This window comes from Podarcis erhardii (genome assembly GCF_964252035.2).
Source record: "Podarcis erhardii genome assembly, chromosome: 8".
Classification (NCBI taxonomy): domain Eukaryota; kingdom Metazoa; phylum Chordata; class Lepidosauria; order Squamata; family Lacertidae; genus Podarcis; species Podarcis erhardii.
In genome coordinates this window covers 70,346,880-70,366,004 of record NC_138499.1, presented here as the reverse complement: position 1 = coordinate 70,366,004, position 19,125 = coordinate 70,346,880, and the positions used below count along the sequence as shown (strand labels likewise).

Sequence of the window (19,125 nt, the reverse complement as noted above, 5' to 3'; positions counted from 1 at the left end):
CTGATATGCATGAAATTTCAGATATAGCTATATAATCCCTCATGTAGTAAGATAAGACCTTTGGAGCAGGCATTTTTAAAAAAAGTTTTCTATGAACCGCCCTAGTGTATATGTTATTTTTCTTAATTTTCTCTATCTTAATTTTCTCTATTTCCCTCCCCCCCCCCTTTGCGTCTCGGTTTTCAAACATTTCGGAACTCTAACGGTCTTCCAGAGTGGATTACATTCGAAAACTGAGGTGCCACTGTATTTAAGAAAGCTTGCAGTGCTTTTTATTCCACGTAGATGTTGTAAGTCCAAGTCAAATTTATTCCATGAAGATGTTGTAAGTCCAAGTCAAATGGTTATTCCTTTTCAAAAGGCAAAGGGTTTGTGCCTATGGCATGCATAGCTGGTGCATTGGCCCATGTCATCTTATGCATGTTTTTTGTGGAAGCAAGTCCATTGAGCTTAGTGAGACTTATTCTCTAATAAGTGTAGATTCAGGTAGGTAGCCGTGTTGGTCTGACGCAGTCGAAATATATTTTATTTTATTTTTTAAAAAATTGTCCAGTAGCACCTTAGAGACCAACTAAGTTTGTTCTTGGTATAAGCTTTCGTGTGCATGCACACTTCTTCAGATACACTGAAACAGAAGTCACCGACCCTTATATATAGTGAGAGGGTTGGATTTTTCTCAGAAGGGTAGTAGGAGATGGGTGGTTGACTCAATGGGTATGGTAAACCTGTTGATGACTGTTAACGACTGCAATTAGTCCTACAGGAAAAAGTAAGGGATAGTATGCAGTTGATTAGCATATGTAATGAGACAGAAATCCAATATCTCTATTAAGACCAGGTATCTCCATAGTTTTCAGTTTAGTGATAAGTTGTAATTCAGCAACTTCTCTTTCAACCCTCCTACTACCCTTCTGAGAAAAACCCCACCCTCCCACTAATTTTGGGTTTGGTGACTTCTGTTTCAGTGTATCTGAAAAAGTGTGCATGCACACGAAAGCTTATACCAAGAACAAACTTAGTTGGTCTCTAAGGTGCTACTGGACAAATTTTTTTATTTTTTAAAATATATTTCTTATGAGTGTATTTAGGGTTGCAGCTTGACAGCACAATCCTATTCTCGTTTACTCAGAAAAATGCCCCACTGTGATCAAAAGGTCTTACATTTAAGTAGGTAGAGGATTTCAGCCATAATTATTTATAAGGTTATCTAATCAGTGATTGTGTACATCCAGGAAGCTGGCTGAAATGTAGCCTGACTAGGGGATAATTGTATCAAGAACCCCTGAAAGCAAGTGTTTCATTTTTCTGTCAAATTCTTTCTCTTGACATCACAGTGACATTCCTTAAAAGTAATCTGTACGGGCACACAGGTTTTAAAAATAAGTGAACTATTTACTTTTAAAATAGTTTTAAAATAGTCCCATTATTATTATTATTATTATTATTATTATTATTATTTTGTTAGTTGGAAGATCTTGGTTAAGTCTTAGGTTAGACTAAGTGCTATTCAACTGTTTCTGTACTCACAGCCCACATACAAATTAGACTGAAATTGGTACTCTACTGTAGACTTATTTTTTTCTTTTTAACTAAAACCTATTTAAGCCTGTGCAATGGGTAGGAGCGAAACCTGTGCCTTATCCTCTTAATCATTACATCTTGACTATGTAGGCGCCCGGTTTGCTATGCAATATGTCTACAGATGACTTATTTCCCTCCTCCAGCAGCCTTCCTTTTCCAGCCAGTGAATTAGTAAGGCCTATTTAGTAAAGCTTTGCAGATGGTCTGTGGATTGCTTCCCAATCATTTCATTCTATGTGGGAAAGCACCCTTATAGAGAGAGGTGTTTGGTCTTCCTCCCTTTAACTTTGCTTCATAAATTAGAAGAAGAGCATTGATTTCTGGCTAGGGAGATTAATGGAAGGAAAGTGTTGCTGGTATCTACACAGCCCCTTTGAGAAACATTTAAAAATGGTATATTAATTTGTAAGAAAAACTAGATATAGATTGGCAGTGGAATTCTGTCTGTCTGTTTGTTTGTTTTAGTTTGTGAGATTTTCTGAATATTGTTGTGTAGAGCTGAACATGATATACCTGGTTGAATTGCTTCCTAGCTAAGCAATAGGCTGTATGTTGCTCTATAAATCTCTGATTCAAAATGAGCTTATTACTTGGAAAAAGTAACAGTGCAAACGATGCCAGCATCTGCCTTGTGTAAACCAGTATTTTAACCTGACAGCTACTCGCCCACCTTCTATTCCGTATTTCAAGCAGTTTGCCTTATGTTCTGTATCTTGTTAGTGGTGAATCACAAATCTGTTCACCGCAGAAACAAGAAAACAGCTGCACCGAATCTCCTAAGCACAAATAAGTTATAAAATGTAACAGACACTGTATAGGTTCATGACAATTTCAAGATGCTTGCAGACACCTGAGTTAGTGCCTCCCCTTATAATTTTCCAGACTGCAGTCACCCATGGATAGCTGAATGACACTAGATTTTCCTTCTCCAGATTGGACTGTACATAACATATTGCATTAGTTTTAACTAACCTTAACAACATCCTGTTTCCCCCTTTGCCTCACGTGCCCAATTTCAACCATAACTCCCAACTTTCTATTGACTGAACTTTGCTAGCATTACCCTTGCTTCCCCTTGCTTTGTTGTTGTTGTTTAGTCGTTTAGTCGTGTCCGACTCTTCGTCACCCCATGGACCAGAGAACGCCAGGCACTCCTGTCCTCCACTGCCCCCCGCAGCTTGGTCAGACTCATGCTGGTAACCTCGAAAACTGCCTTGCCATGGCAAAGGGGCTTGAAGAACTCAGAGAAGCTATGAACTATGCCGAGCAGGGCACCCAAGATGAACAGGTCATAGTGGAGAGTTTTGACCAAACGTGATCCACCTGGAGGAGGAACCAGCAAGCCACTCCAGTATCCCTGCCAAGAAAACTCCATGGACAAAGACAACAGGCTTCCCCTTGCTACCCTGTTACAAAGTTCACACCTAGAAGTTGTCACTATTCAGATTTTCAGGAGAGGTGACTTTGGCCATTCTTGGTCACCATGAACAGAATTTGGTGGTGACCAGCTTGTGGTGGCCCTCATTGACTGCAAGCTCAAATTTCAGGAACATTGGCCATTGCTGGATCCAATATGTTGGACTCGCTCACAAGACCATTGAGGGCTTGTTTGGACATCTATTTGAGGGCCCAGTTTGATATCTGCCCATGGCGAATGGGTTGTATATAGGTTCTGCAATGACAGAAGAAACCAAAATGTGCTGTCAGTGAGTACATGGAGTAGGCACAACAGCCATTTTGAGTTTATTTGTTGTAATGTAATGCATAGTGTTAGGTAACATTTGTTTGTTCCACTCTTCTGCAAGAAGTTGCATTACAAGAACAAGTTTGCTGCAGCAAATATTACAGGTTTCACCAGGGTCCCAGATAACAATTTGGGCACATAGCTGCTAAATTTTTTTTGGAAAGTTTCCAATGGTCTGCCCAGTAACTCCTAGATGGGTGCAGAAGCTGATAAAACATGTTTGCCCCCACAATCTGTAAGGTAAAGGTAAAGGGACCCCTGACCATTAGGTCCAGTCGTGGCCGACTCTGGCGTTGCGGTGCTCATCTCGCTTTATTGGCTGAGGGAGCCAGCATACAGCTTCCGGGTCATGTGGCCAGCATGACTAAGCCACTTCTGGCGAACCAGAGCAGTACACGGAAACGCCGTTTACCTTCCCACCGGAGTGGTACCTATTTATCTACTTGCACTTTGACGTGCTTTCGAACTGCTAGGTTAGCAGGAGCAGGGACCGAGCAACAGGAGCTTACCCCGTCGCAGGGATTTGAACCGAAAACCTTCTGATCGGCAAGTCCTAGGCTCTGTGGCTTAGCCCACAGCGCCACCCACTTCCCTGCCCGCAATCTGTATCATACACCCAAAGAAAGAAAATGCAGCCTCCTGTGCTCTCAGTCAACTAGTGAGGAAATGCCAAAAAAGAACATTCTTAATTCTGGACCAAAGTAAGTGAAATCAGAGGTGCAAAATTCCCAGTGATGGGAGGCAGGAGAGGGAAGATGGTGATGCGAAGTGTCAACATCACATTGTGTATTTCTGATAGATGGTAAGAAGAAAAAGGAGGATACAGGCACAGGACAGACAGCTCTGTGTCTTTTACATCTTCTAGTATAATCCTGTGACAAAAGTGTTACTGTGGCAATAGATGAAAGCTAATTTTTAAAATACCATAATAAATCATTCAGTTCATATGATATACTCCCGTGATGCTATTAGACCTAAGCGCTGTCAATGTTAGACCGAAAGTAGAAAAGAGTTGTTTATCAAATCCTATTTTGCTTTAAGGAGGGGAAAATAAAGAAAAATGAAGGGAGAAAGGGAGGAAAGATATATCATCAAATCAAACCTTTATTGTTGCAATCGGTGGCCAGCATTGTTGGGCATATATCGTAAATTAAATAAAATTAGACTGCAAATTGCCAGTTGCAGTTAAAGGTAATCCTGCACATTGTTAGGCTCCTAAAATCCCATGGAAGCCAACGGGATTTAAACCACCTAACTGTATCCAAGATCACACCTCAGGTCTGAAACTACAGAACTTATAGGGCACAATAGTGCTTGCTCCATATAGAGAAAACAGGGTGTCGTGTAGTTCTTTTGGGTGGTAATAAAGCTTCCGGTTGCTGAATGCTTTCAAGTGAGCAGAGCAGGAATTTCATGGACATAGCCGGGATGAGCTTATCCATCTTGGGATACTGCTCACGATTTGTTCAGGAGCTGAACGAATAGTGTAGATGTTTCATGGTCACTTGAGCTGCATCGCCGGCATTGTGGTAATGTCCACAGCTTGCAATTGTGTGGGAAACTTTGCTGCTTTATTGCCCATTGTCTGTGAGTGGTTGTGAGACTACCATAAAAATAAGCTTTCCTTCACTGGAAGTCTTCTGTTCTTGGGTGCTTTCTAGTTCTGTATTTCCTGCATCATGCAGAGAATTGAAATAATGTATAATTACAACGGTTCGTATATAAGAGGGTTTTTTTTAAATAAAAAAGGAATGAACAAAGTAGGTGCATTTTAAGTACACTAAATTATGTTACTCATTATTTTTCGAAAAACACACAAAATAATTGCTAATATATATTATGGCTCATTGCCAGTACTCTATTAACTTCCTTTAATTACTATTGTGTCTCTGATACGCTGTCAGTTTTAAACCATAAAAATAAACCAGCAAAATGAGATTAGCAATTATCAAACTCACACTAACACAATGTTCAGTTTGCTGGTTTTGTTGTCACTGAACAAAAGGGAAAAGGGACTTTTTGAAGTAAAATGTTTCAGGTATTCCGTACGTGGATTCATTTGTTGCTAACCTCCTAGATTTTCCTGGACCTTTGCGAAACCTCCTTAGAACTCCATTTTCCTCTCCCTTTCAAGAATGTTTTGTTGTGTCCTTGTGTGCGTGTCCTTGTGTCATTCTTAGCAAGCAAAGCGGGATGCCAAAGATGTGTCTCACCTGGGGATCATTTTAGACTGGAGAGAGTTTCAAATGTAAGGTTGGCATGGAGGGGGAGGGGATTCTTATGGTGGTGTATGGAAGAGTTATTATTTGAGCTGCATCATGTCCTGATCACACACAACAATAGGATTGTTCCCTGTGCTGGCTCAAGACGTTTTGCCTGAGCAAGCCCAAATAATTTGCCTGAGATGAAACCCACATATTCCTTCCCTCTCAGAGCCAACACTGAAAAGTATTGTTGCCCCATTCTGACTGCTAAACCTGCCTCCATCTATTCATTTTTTCTTCCTTTCTAAGACCTCAATCCTGTGCATATTGTCCTGTGAGTAATTCCCACTGAACTCAGTAGAACTTAATTCCAAGTATACCTACATAGCATTATTCTGTTTCATTACAAGTGAGTCAGATGATTAATCATTACAAGTGAGTCAGATGATTAAACTTAACAATGGTATTCAAGTGAAATTAGTAAAACTGTGTCTACTGCAACACTTAACCTGCTTTTATTTGTGGTTCATCTTCTGTCTTGCTTTCCCTCTTAAGTGTATTATTTCACAAGGGACTCCTCATTAAACTCAGGGAGTTAAGCAAATTAATTTACTGTAAAGACTACGCCATTTTGTTCTCTCTTTTTTATTAACAAACATTAGACACAGCACTTTCTGCCTTTCCCCCCTGTCAAGTTGCAATTCACATGATATTCAGATTTGGGAATACAGTAATAATCCATAATCTAAAGATGCTTGCTTCACTGAATGAAGGCTTGAAATATTTCCCCTCCCATACATAAGAGAGAATAGTAAAGTGCAGGCTCATAATAAGGAACTGAATCTTAACTTGTTTAAAAATATGCATTATTTGTCACTGCAGTCGGTGGAAGCTTCTCAACACCTCTGCACACTTCAAGAAGGGCCAAGAGGACTCCTTCTTCAGAGCGCCACTGCCAGTGTTTGCTATGGCAACTAGAAAGACTGTTTTAACTTACAGTGTTTTAAATATATATTTTTAAAACTTAGTTTAAAAGGCTTTTCTGGCTGCAGCAGTAAACTGCAGCTGCAATGCAGGCATTTTCTGAGCCAATATGAAAAGAAGGATCTCTATTGGCCTTTTATCAGAGCTCAGTGGAGCAAACTGGCAGGGGAGACCCAGTCATTGTCCACACACTTCCAGCCATGTCTGGTGGTAAGGAAGGTCGGACCAGTGAGCAGTGTTAGAAACTGAGATATGAAAGCTAGGAGCTAAATGGCGCCTTAAACCTAGGTTATAGGTGCAACAACGGAATGTCTAGGCACACTTTTTGTAGCAAGAATACAAAGTTGAAAATGAATGAACTGCAGCTAAAATGTTATGTTTATTTTTCACATGGTATAGTCCAGGGGTAGGCAACCTAAGGCCCATGGACCACAAGAGGCTCACAGGGCCCACAAGCCACCCCCGAACCGAGCCACCAGCTCAATGAGTCCCTGCGCACTGCACTAAACTGGCACAGTGTGGTGCAGGGACTTGCTTCCTTGGTGCTGGAAATCACATCTGTTCAGACGCCGGAAATTGCATCTGTGCAGATGCAGATCCCGGAAATTGCAGGCACACACGCTCACACACACACGCTATCTGTCCCACAGAGGGATCTCCACTGGAGTGAACCGGCCCAGGTGAGGTAAACCTTGCCGACCTCTGGTCTAGTCCTTCCCCTGCCCACCCCCTTGATATTCTTAAGAGGGTCTCTTTTCCAGTCTTCAGAGAGTAGCTGGAAGTGAGGAGGCAGAAAAAGAACCTCCTTTCCATCCACTTTGCAGTTTTAATTGGAAATCTTAGCTGCAGTACTGCATCCAGAGCTCAGAAGCTGCTCGCACTCATGAAATTCCCTGTCACAAAATGTCCCTGGAAGAATGGGAGTTTTGAACACTGCCAGTGAGAGGCCCTTTTTAGCCCTGGGGCACTCAGCTAATGCCCAAACTGCTTTACCTCTGGTCTGGCCCTGCATAGGATCCAGATGATGAGCAATATCAACACTGTCAGGGAACTGCCATCGGAGCCAAGGGTGAAGGTAAGGCTCCCCAATGACGCTGGCGAGGGAACCAGCAAGGAGAGAGGGGGAGCTTCCGCTGGGGAAGGAAATAGCCAGGGAGAAAGAGGAGGCTGAGGGAGCTTCGGAGGGAGGGCTCCGGGACTGTTCCAGCGGGACCAGCGGGGAGAGCACAGGACCTCCGCTTGGGACACCCACTGCGCAGAAAGCTTCCGCGCAGGGAAGCTAGGCGGAGACTTGGTGTAAAAGAACTTTTATGTTGGAAGAAATTCAGGAAACGCCCACTGACAGATTCTGCCAGTGATTGAGACAGCCACGGAGTACAGGCTGTCCAGCCAGGGGAAAGTTTTAACCAAACTACTCAGCTTGGAGCAGTTTGCACCTTACGCACAAGCAACCCCAATCCCCATTACAAACACAGCAGATATTAGGCTGCTGAGTCAACAATAGACTGTGTTGTCCTTTCTGGGAAAAGAAGGTGGACCTCCAATTTCTGCAAGTTAGGTATGGCAAGAATAAATGAAGGTGGAGTGTAGCGCTGTTGCTTTGAGTTAGATGTGGATTTATTTCAATTAAATTCTAACCCTGCCTTAAAGGGTTAAAATTGAATATTGTGGCTGTTGAGGTCCTTCCCTGACCCCCCCCCCACTCCATCTCTTGCTGGTTTTAATGGAACAGAACAAACTGTTAAGCTATTTGAAGAAGACCGAGTGAGTGTTCAAATGACAACTGAGCATGTTTTCCTCCTCAATCTTTTCATCTTTTGTTTCAGAAATTCTTTTATGCTATTATGTTAACACGTCAAATAGGTCAAGGTGCATCCTGTACTGGAATGAAAAGGGGGGGTTAAAATAGTCTTTGTTTGAACAACAACAGAAGCAGCAACAACACAGCACAGATTCAAGGACAAATGCAAGCAGAGAAATAAATCCTTTTGGCGACCCCCACAAGCTAAAGTTGCAAACATCCTTGACAAGAGGAATACATATTGTTTTTGTTTTTAATCCTTCTGGGGGTTTACTCTAAATTATAGACTTGATGTTTAAAATGGAATGTGTTAAGGGGGAAAAGAGATTTATAACAGAAGAACCACCCTTTTGTGTGCAAAGTTGCTGTTCACATAGATACCTGAATCATTTTTAATTACTTCAACTTGAGGGTCAGGAGAAGCTGCGTCCTACCACACGCCTTCTTGACCCTTGACCCTCAATTCAGAGGGAATGGCCAAGTGGATCCAGGGATTAGTTGATGCCTCATTTTAGGAGAAAGTGCTTCAGCTGTCCTTGAAAGAGGAGGTGGTGCGTTCTCTTCTTAAGATGACTTCCCTGGGCCTGGAAGAAACATTGTTCTTGTCATGGTACGGCCCATGGCAGCCATTATGTGTTGGCACCCACAACACTTTTATTGAGATATAAGTACTGTCGCCTCATGTTTACCCCCCCCCTTTAAAAAAAAGCACTAGAACTATTGGATACTATTGTCCAATCACTAGTCCAAGGCGCTTAAGAAGGTGGTTGTGTGGCCACTTCAAGCATGCTCAGATGAATGTCCATTTAAATCCAGCTTCCATCCAGTTTTGGGAGCAGAAACAGCATTGGCTGTCCTGACTAATGACCACTCCATTGTCAGGAGAGGGACAGGGAGAATGTTTTAACTGACCATGGTATTTTCCTGACTGAGTTGGGACTTGGAGGCATTGATTTGCGGTAGTTCTGCTCCTATCTCCAGTGATGGAGCCAGAGAGTAGCATTGGGTGACCTCTGCTCAGCCCTGCGGGAGCTGTCCAACACGGTCCCACAGGGTTTGATCTGGTAGCCCAAGCTATTGGTCACCTGCATGAAGCCTCTGGTATCAGCCATCAGGGGATTTGGAGAGAAATGTCATTAGTACCCTGATGGAACTGAGCTCTGTTCCTTTGATACCAAGAGGTCCTGGAGATGTTTCTACTGTCTAGGGGTGGTAATTGACTGGATGTAGGGCAATACATTAAGGTTAAATCCAGTCAAAACAGAGGTGTTGTGGGCGGGCCATCCCCATGTCCTGGAATTGGGAGAACATCCAGTTCTTGACAGAGCTCCCAGGAGCAGGTGCCTGGTTTTCGGGTGCTGCTGGAACCATCTTTGTCACTCGAGGTTCAGGTGGCCTCAGTGAGTAGGACCACCTATGCCTGTCTTTGTCAGGAATGCCAACTATAGCCATTTCTGGGAAAGGATTAGAATAGCTATGGTTATTCATGCTCCTTCAGTGTGGCCAGTGTGGTGTAGTGGTTAAGAGAGGTAGATTCGTAATCTGGGGAACCGGGTTCGCATCTCCCTCCTCTGCATGCAGCTGCTGGGTGACCTTGGGCTAGTCACACTTCTCTGAAGTCTCTCAGCCTCACTCACCTCACAGAGTGTTTGTTGTGGGGGAGGAAGGGAAAGGAGAACGTTAGCCGCTTTGAGACTCCTTCGGGTAGTGATAAAGCAGGATATCAAATCCAAACTCTTCTTCTTCTTCTTCTTCTTCTTCTTCTCCAAGTTGGACTAATGTAATGCCCTCTTTGTGGAGTACTGTAATGCCCTTTTGAAGAGAGACTGTAAATATAAACTAGTGCAAATGCAGAAGTCAGGGTGCCAGTAGGGTCATCAGGCTGCAAAGATATTGCTCCTATTTTTAAAAAAGCTGTACTAGTTGATGATTGTTCTCCAGGCCTAATTGAAGCTGCTTTCTTTGGTATCTAAAGCCCTTAATGGCCTGGGACTCAAATATCTGCAGTCTTCCATACTGGCCTGTCTGCGTCTTAAGATCAGTGAATGAAAGCCAGCTTGGTGGTCCCTACATAGGATGAAGTGTGGATGCCTAGAGAAGGGCCTTTTCAGTAGTGGCTCTTCATATGTGGAACTCCCTCCCTACTGAGGCACATCTGGCCTCACCTCTGTGTAATTTTAGGCAGTTTGGTTTAATCAGATCTTTTTTAAGCAAGTGTTTGGAGGATAACCCCAACTGGACACATTGTTTAGTTTGCTGCTGCTGCCACTAGTTGCTGTGTTGCGTATTTAGAAGTTGTGTTATTTTATGGATTTTATGCTCTGTTTTTCTCTTGTTTGATTTGGCTATAAACTGCCTGTGGCTTGTGCAAAAAGGCAGCACGGTATATCAATTAATCAGTCTTTATTACGGTCAAAGAGCGGGCAGCAGTACAGTACATAAATCCAAATAAACAGATAAATACAATATGAAAATCAACTGTGTATAGCCACATGCACATATATTACTGTTAGAATTCCTGCTCCATGATTGCAGTCATGGGATTGTTGTCTATCACATGGTGTATGTTTTGACTCCACAGAGTGGGAAGTGACGGAGACAGGATGTTTGTGTTACTGTGTTCCGTGAAGCTGGACTATTGTCCTTTGTTCTTTTTCTCTTTGCTGTTTGACGCTAGAGAGAGAGGGAGCCATGTTGCAGTGCTCCATGTGTGTTTATATGTAAATAAAGTAGATTAGCCAAAATGCTGCGTTGCTGAGGTCTGTTACGCAACTGCGAAGACTGCGGATCCCTAAGTGTGCCAGTGTCTGTTGGCATCAGTCGCAGTGATGTTCGGGCTGAAGAAAGCTTTTGAAGCTCCTGAATGATCGACCAGGAGGGAGAGAACATGCTGGTTGGGCATGTGTCTCTGCCAGGGTCCTACTCGAGTGTAGGATGAGCTCCTGACAATTACCACAATTTCCATATATATTGTGATGGTTCTAGGGGTTGCTCATGCTTAAGCCAGTGCAAACACCTGGCTGGGTTGCCTGAGTGAACCTTTTCTGTCTGGACAGCCACTCAGCCGTGGCTGTCTCAATCGCTGGCAGAATCCGTCAGTGGGCGTTTCTTAAACTTCTTCCAGCAAAGAAGCTCTTTGACGCCTAGTCTCCTCCGACTCTCTCTGCGCGAAAGCCTTCTGCGCAAGGAGGGCGTAGGCAGCGGAGGACCTCTACTCTCACCACTGGTCCCCGGCAAGGAGTCATGGGACCACCTCGCCGCTTCCCCCATCTGCCCACCTTCTCCACTGGTGCTACGCTGATTCTCTTCCCCAGAAGATGGGCTGCCTCTCCCAATCCCGGGACGCTCTCTGGAATCCCTCTGGATTTCGCTCTCTCCCTCCGGCACTGATGGCAGTTCCCTGACATATATATTCATCACTTTTGTATCGTATGTCACACACACACACACATCCCAGTAAGGACCCTGTTGCTCCCACGGTCTTTGGTGAGGGTGGGGCTTCTCTTGCTCACCAACCATATGAGGGTTTCTAACTTTTCTCCATATGCTAAGTGAGTTAGGATCACCCTCTCAACTTGCATTAACTCTCTCGGCAGATGGTTGGGGTTGGGAGAGAAGTGTCCTTTCAGATATGGCACACTTCTTGCTTTGCATGATTACCAAAAACAAAAGCAGTACAGTGCATGATCTTTGAGACTCCCGCTTTTTATTGAATTTCACTGCTTCATATAGCACAGAATGGCATTACGCAAACACAAGGGAGATGCAAACGTTGTGTTCCGTACAGTGTCCCCCATGAGAAGCATATGCATTTGGGGGAAAGACCATTAAACAGAAAAGAAAAGAAAACGATTTTAATAATATAAGTAAGTGCCTTTTTATATTTCACAAGTGAGAGTTTTGAAAATGCAAACCCGGGGGATCTGATAAATAACCGTATTGGTATAGGCATGGAGGAGGAATTTAACCCTTTCTTCCCTTCCTGTGGGCCTAAGAATACTTTTTTTTTTTTTAGCTGATGCTTGTATTAGGAGGAAATCTTTCCACTGGCACTGATTGCAAATATCAGCATCAGAGGAGGGATTTTCCTCAGGACAACAGCAAGGGAGGAAAGGGTTACTTCTTCATGCCTGCAGTGATCCTGGTTATCACTCACACAAAGACACCGACACCCACCCCTCAATGTTATTTGCATTTTTGAAAGCCTGCATGTTAAATGCAAGGATTCAACTACTGAGCTTTTGACCTCCCTCCCCTCCCCTTGTGTGCTGTTCTGGGAATTCTCCTGACCATCACTCCTGATTCCATTGTGCAAGTGGAAGTCCTTGCACTGGTCTTCTGCCAGCAGGGCTCATTAAATGAATCCTGCCGTTTATGTCACATCTAGTTTGGCCTTTACTTGGTTCTGTGCACAGGTCACCTAGACAACAAATGAAAAGCTACATTTAAGGTCACATCTGGTTTGGCCCAATGACAGGCTAGGTTTGCTGGCTTCCAGAATGGAGATTTGCCCTTATTTAAAATGATGCTAGCAAAAACAAGGTGGTCAGACCTTAGCAAGCAGGGCTAATAATATAGTCAAGGTTCATCACAATATGCTACGTTCTCTTTTTAAAACAGTATCTTTAAAAAAAAACTTGCAATTTGGCTAGCTGGAAATAGCTTTTGATGGGACAGGATTGAGAAGAGCAGTGCACTAAACAAACTCACTGAGATGTTCTAGCCAGCAAAGAGTGGTTAAGCGTGATTCACAGTGACGGAGATTCAGCCTCGGAAATGGATTCCCCATTATTTGCCCCTTTGCTTAAAATTGTTATTTCTGTTACAGCTTCATTCTGACCAGGATAAAGGAGACTCTACCCTTAAATACATCCTTTCAGGAGATGGAGCCGGAGACCTCTTCATTATCAACGAGAAGACTGGAGATATACAGGCCACAAGGAGACTGGACAGGGAAGAGAAGCCTGTCTACATTCTCCGTGCTCAAGCTATCAACAAAAATACTGGAAAGCCAGTGGAGCCAGAGTCAGAGTTCATCATTAAGATCCATGACATCAACGACAACGAGCCACTGTTTACAAAGGACACTTACAATGCCAGCGTCCCAGAAATGTCTGATGTAGGTAGGTGTCATATCAGTCTATTATTATAACTATTGCTATTAGTATTAACATTATCATTTGTTTCAGCACTTTTATACCAGGAAAGTCTCAGGGCAGCTTATAGGAAAAAAGAAAAGAAATTGCATGCAATTAAAACAATTAAAAAACCAAGAAACAACAAGCAAGAATGTAATCATATATGCTTCTCGAAACCCCACTACACCCTAACGACATTGGCCTGATCACTGTTACATTAACCAACGAAAGTACAGTAACCAGAGAAAATTAAGAATCAAATGCCTGAGAGAAGAGGAAAGTTATTGTCTGGGGTTTTTGATGGTTTCCTTTTGAGCATAAAGGAGGGAGGGAAAACCACTAAAAATATCCTTTCTCTTGTTGAACCCCGCCCCCCGGGACTTCCAGCAACAGAGTACTTGGAGGAGGACCTGCAATGATGATGTCAGGGTCTGTGTAGGTTCACAAGGGAGCAGGTAATTCCATGTGGCACTGGGCTCCTGAGGTGTGTAAGCCTTTACAGTGGACCCATTGGTAATGTAACTTTCGAGTTGCAAACACAGCAAACCTGGAAGTGTATACTTCCGTGTTTCGCCTCATGCGCAGAAGCACTTTATCGCACTGTGCGTGTGCACAGAAGCGCTTCCTCATGTTGCAGACCTTTCGGGGTGCGTACGGACCCCCGGAACGAATTAAGTTCATATCCGGAGGGTCCACTGTATATATAAAACCAACACTTTGAATTGTGCCCAACAATGCAGAGATCAGTTTTCACCTACTGGTCAAGGGACAAGTCCAGACTTGTGGATGCTACACTAAAGTATGGTCAGGTATAGTCTATTTCTAGTCCGTGTCTGTTAAGCATATGTTCATTCAGAGGTCCATTATGTTCCATTTCTGCATTAGGCTATGGATTCTATTTTCAATCCACCAAAGCACTGCATTTCAATATGTATCTTGCTATAATGTTATCTCCATGTACACATTTCTAAGTGTATTTTATCCTAAAATGTGCCTATTAATGCCTTTCAGTATCGGTATTGCAAAACTTGTAGGTGTGTGATATCCAAAGGATGATTATGTTCTAATCAGCACATTTATCTGTGAAGTGTGGATCAACTAATATCACATTCACAAAAATCCAAACCTCAAAGCATCTCTACCTAGGCTCAATCCATATGACTGCTTCCTCCTTTGTCAAAATGGGCACACATCTATTTATTCTATACAGTGGTATCGTTCCGGAGGTCTGTTCTTAACTGAAACTGTGTGCCAGTGTGGTGTAGTGGTTAAGAGCGATAGTCTCGTAATCTGGTGAACCGGGTTCGCTTCCCCGCTCCTCCACATGCAGCTGCTGGGTGACCTTGGGCCAGTCACACTTCTTTAAAGTCTCTCAGCCCCACTCACCTCACAGAGTGTTTGTTGTGGGAGAGGAAGGGAAAGGAGAATGTTAGCCGCTTTGAGATGCCTGAAGGGGAGTGAAAGGCGGGATATCAAATCCAAACTCTTCTTCTTCTTCTTAACCTGAAGCACCACTTTAGTTAATGGGGCCTTCTGCTGCCGCCGCGCTGCCAGAACATGATTTCTGTTCTCATCCTGAAGCAAAGTTTTTAACCTAAAGCACTATTTCTGGGTTAGTGGAGTCTGTAACCTGAAGCGTATGTAACCCGAGGTACCACTGTATTCCTGATAGACCATGTGAAAATACGCCCTCACTGGTATGGAAAGTGTGAGAACGGAGAGAAAACAAGTGATAATTTGCCAAGTGATTTAACTACCACGTGCAACCATGTGAGAAACTGGTTGCTTGTTATATCTCCCCTATGTGGTGCAGGGATGGCCAAAGGTTTTTTTGTGCTCCCCAAGACTCCTTCCCAAATTTTGCCTTTAAAAAAATAAGCATTTGACTGCTCTTGTTGGAAGTGTGCTGTGATGCAAAAGGTTTTTGTGATCCCTCTTAAAAATCATCCTTTAAAAAATGCTTTAATGAAATTTAATAATGTGTAAATACTGTAGAATAGCTGAAGGACTATTCTATGGGTAGGCAGCTCTCCTCACACCCACTTTTGTGCTTTGGAGAAGTCCACTGTGACAGTGTTAGCCACCCCTGATGTGTAGTGGAAAGGATTGTTCCCTGGATGTGTATGCAATCAAAACAATTGGGGAATGAGAAGTCTATTGCAAATTGCTACCTCCCCTCTTGCATGCATGCCACAGTAAATTGCCAGGTTCAATATCTACCAAGTATTCACCCCATTTACAGATATATGCTTCTGGCCTGAAACATGGAGGTGAGAACCATCCCTTCCCTCCCTAGTTGGTGCCCCGGGGTCAAATTGAATTAGCTGTTTGCCACGTAGATTGTCCTTGCATAATTGGACGTTCCTTCACAAATAGACGGTGTCAACATTCATTGCCAAACCAGGACAGTGATGTGGGAGGAAATGATGCAAGTATTTGCCCTCATCATGATCCCTAGCAGAACCTCCCACCACATCAGACACACCTATTTGCAAAGGGAGGAAATTTTGATCAGGACCATGCTGGAGGCAGTAGCAGCCACAACTACAGTGAGCTCCTAGCTGCGTTGCCTCTCCCCATCTCCTTCTTGGCAACCAGCAGTGACACGCAGCATTGGGAAGCCAGCTGGGCAATGCCATCCAACAGCACATCTCTCAAGAACACCTGTATCTCTGGTTACTGTACAAGGTATGCAAAAAAAGGTAGCTGCAACAAATGATATTGCATTCAAGAGCAGTCCTTCAAAACTCACTGTGAATCTCAAACACCCACACACCCATGATCGTGAGTCCCATTTCCACCTCTGGAGAAAACTCCTGAAATGGCACCTCTGTTGGAATCTGCAGGTACTAAGTTTATGCGGCTGGCTAGAAGCAAGAGCGACAATTTAAAGTGATGTCCTTTGGCAGAACAGCAAATATTTTTCTATTTTTTTATCATTGCAGGTACATTTGTCGTGCAAGTCACAGCAACTGATGCCGACGACCCTACGTATGGGAACAGCGCTCGAGTTGTCTACAGCATTCTCCAGGGGCAGCCATATTTTTCCGTCGAGTCTGAGTCAGGTCAGGAGACCTTAATCTGTCATTCTCTGACAACCTCCATAATTTAAAACGACGTGTTAAGTCAAGCTAGGACCTATTTGGTAAATTCTTCAAGGAAATTCTATTTGACTCAGTGCAGACTTTGAGAGGCCCGGTAGAGTGATAGATCTGTAAATATGACACATTATTTTAATATCTTAACCTAACAAAAACAGAACGGAGCCTGGATGGAAAGTCCTTTCCCCCCCAGTCCATTTAAAACAAACAAATACTAGGAATGTTTAGGATGTCTGCATCAAAAGCAGTGCTCAGCTTAGTCGTTTGGGTTTCATGAATAAAAATGGAGAGGGGACAATCTTTTTGTCTCTTAAGGGCAACCATCCATCAGGGGTAATGTGCTAAAGGCTGCAGGAAAGCAATTGGCAGAGCCATAGATGAAAGTGTTCTGGATTAACTAATCCAGAATAAAGATCACCCTGCTTCAATTTTCATCATGGATACTACCATGGCGGGGGGAGGAGGAGAGAGATTAAGGCAGCTTCCGAAAGCACAGCAAGATACATACAATGAGCTCAATGGCCAGAGGTTCTTCCATCTGTCAGCAGAAAGGAAAATAAGACTATGAAGGAGATGAATACTGCTTAATCACAGGTCCTTCAAAAAAACATTGGAGGTATCGTTTTTATAACTCTGTGGCTCATACAGGAAACTGACGTGAAAGCCAGCTCAGCTTTGAAGTGGAAGGAGAAAGTGTGGTAGACAGAGAGATGCTGCGGACTTGTGAATAATAATAATAATAATAATAATAATAATAATAATAATAATAATAATAATATCTGGACAGGGAATTTTCTCTCTCTTATTTTATGCAAGCTTTCATTTTTGTAAATTTTACAACTACAAAGTTAGCAGTAAACTTACTTGTCTGCAATTTGGGGGGACAGTTCAGTTTCAGTTTGACAGAGTGAGGGTTACACCTTTGTCAAAGCCCACCTGAGCAGCTTCCAAAGCACCCAACAACCAGCTGTTTTTGGGGATATTTTAAAATGCTACTCAAAGTTAATTTGCCCTGGCTGATGTGAAGGCACATCAATCCTGCTTGGTCCAGGTGTTTTGTTTCAACATCTGAAAGGAAGTGGAGGGGGAGATTGCTTCTATCGGCACCTTGCCCCTGATACATGCTTTGAAACCTCAATGTTGGGACTTCAAAGCACCCATCTGTTCATGCACATATTTTAATGTATGGTTCTATCTGCATAGCCCCATTGTTCCTTGGCCACACTAGAGTGTAACATATTTTTTAAGCAGCCCAATTTTTATAAACAGATGGGCAGTTTGCAAAGGCATCCTACATTTTAAAAAGCCAAATAGAATGACACTGATATTTTACCCCTCTGTTCAACTTCTTTTTTTCCCCTCCTCCCAATACTGTTTCTACCTCTAAATATATAGAAAGAATGCTTGGGGACTTGCTATTTTCCCCATGGATTTCCTTTCAATTTAATGTTGTAGTACTATGTCTTTAATGAAGGCTTGCTTTCACCCCGTTTGTCAAAATAAAAATTTCAAATAAGAAATGGGTGGAAGAAAACACACGCACATAAAGATGCAGGAGAAAAAGCAATGGAGGAAAAAAGTTATGCTCCCTTTTAGCTTCATGAAATGCTTTAGCATGGGGTTAATAGGTTGATGAAAGAACTGCATCAAACAGCAGTATATGCAAATAGCTTGAAGCTCTTTTCCATATTGTGCAAGTCACACAAGCAACAGAACCAGATACAATTTGACAAGGCTATAATTGAGTGCAGCAACTTGACAACACTTAAATATTTACATCAGGTAAGTGCAACCGTTACTAGCGACTGTTGCCAAGAGGACAGAGTGGAGGTTTAGATTTATTACGTATTTTTTTTTGCAATTGTTCTAGGCAGCTTTTCTGTTCAATGCACACATAGACACAAAACTACAAATAAAACATAACTCACCTTTAAAATGTGGTGCACTACCCAAACGATTTAAAATAACACTAAGGATCACTTGCCATTCGTGACAGCAGCGGCAGTTGCAACCTGGTCCAGCCGTGGGCAAGCTGGGGAGCGTGGGGTGGGGGTGGACACAAAAACTTCCCACTCAGTTGGCCAGTATCATAAGCTCCGGCCAGCAGCAGGGAGTGACAGGACTCCCCTACCTCTTTTGAACTTACATTGGCCAATCAGAGACCAGACTGCAAGTAGGAATTTGGAGACGGACCTGGCTAAGCCTGTTTCCACTCGGGTCCCTCCCCAAATCATCAAAGCTGGTTGCACCATCTTCCAGCAGCGCAGTCAGCATCGGACATGCGTGCGGCACTCTGGCACTCTAACTTAAGCTTTTACAGGAAAAGTCAGTGACCTTCAATGGTGTCCTAAATTTTCTCATTCCCAGGCATCATCAAAACAGCTTTGCTGAACATGGATCGAGAAAACCGAGAGCAGTACCAAGTGGTCATCCAGGCAAAAGACATGGGAGGCCAGATGGGCGGATTGTCAGGAACCACCACGGTGAACATCACATTGACTGATGTCAATGACAACCCACCTCGTTTTCCCCAGAGTATGGAAGTTTTAATCATTCTGCTTTATCTACCTCA

General features: G+C 43.1%; 1 protein-coding gene across 1 annotated transcript in view; it reads left to right on the top strand.

Moving 5' to 3' along the window:
• CDH6 (cadherin 6) overlaps positions 1-19,125 on the top strand; it is a 168,228-nt gene that overhangs the window by 107,578 nt on the left and 41,525 nt on the right. Inside the window, exons 3-5 of the mRNA XM_081873029.1 lie at positions 13,143-13,437; positions 16,398-16,517; positions 18,921-19,088. Coding sequence (XP_081729155.1) covers positions 13,143-13,437; positions 16,398-16,517; positions 18,921-19,088 — 583 coding nt within the window. The remainder of the gene's footprint in view (positions 1-13,142; positions 13,438-16,397; positions 16,518-18,920; positions 19,089-19,125) is intronic.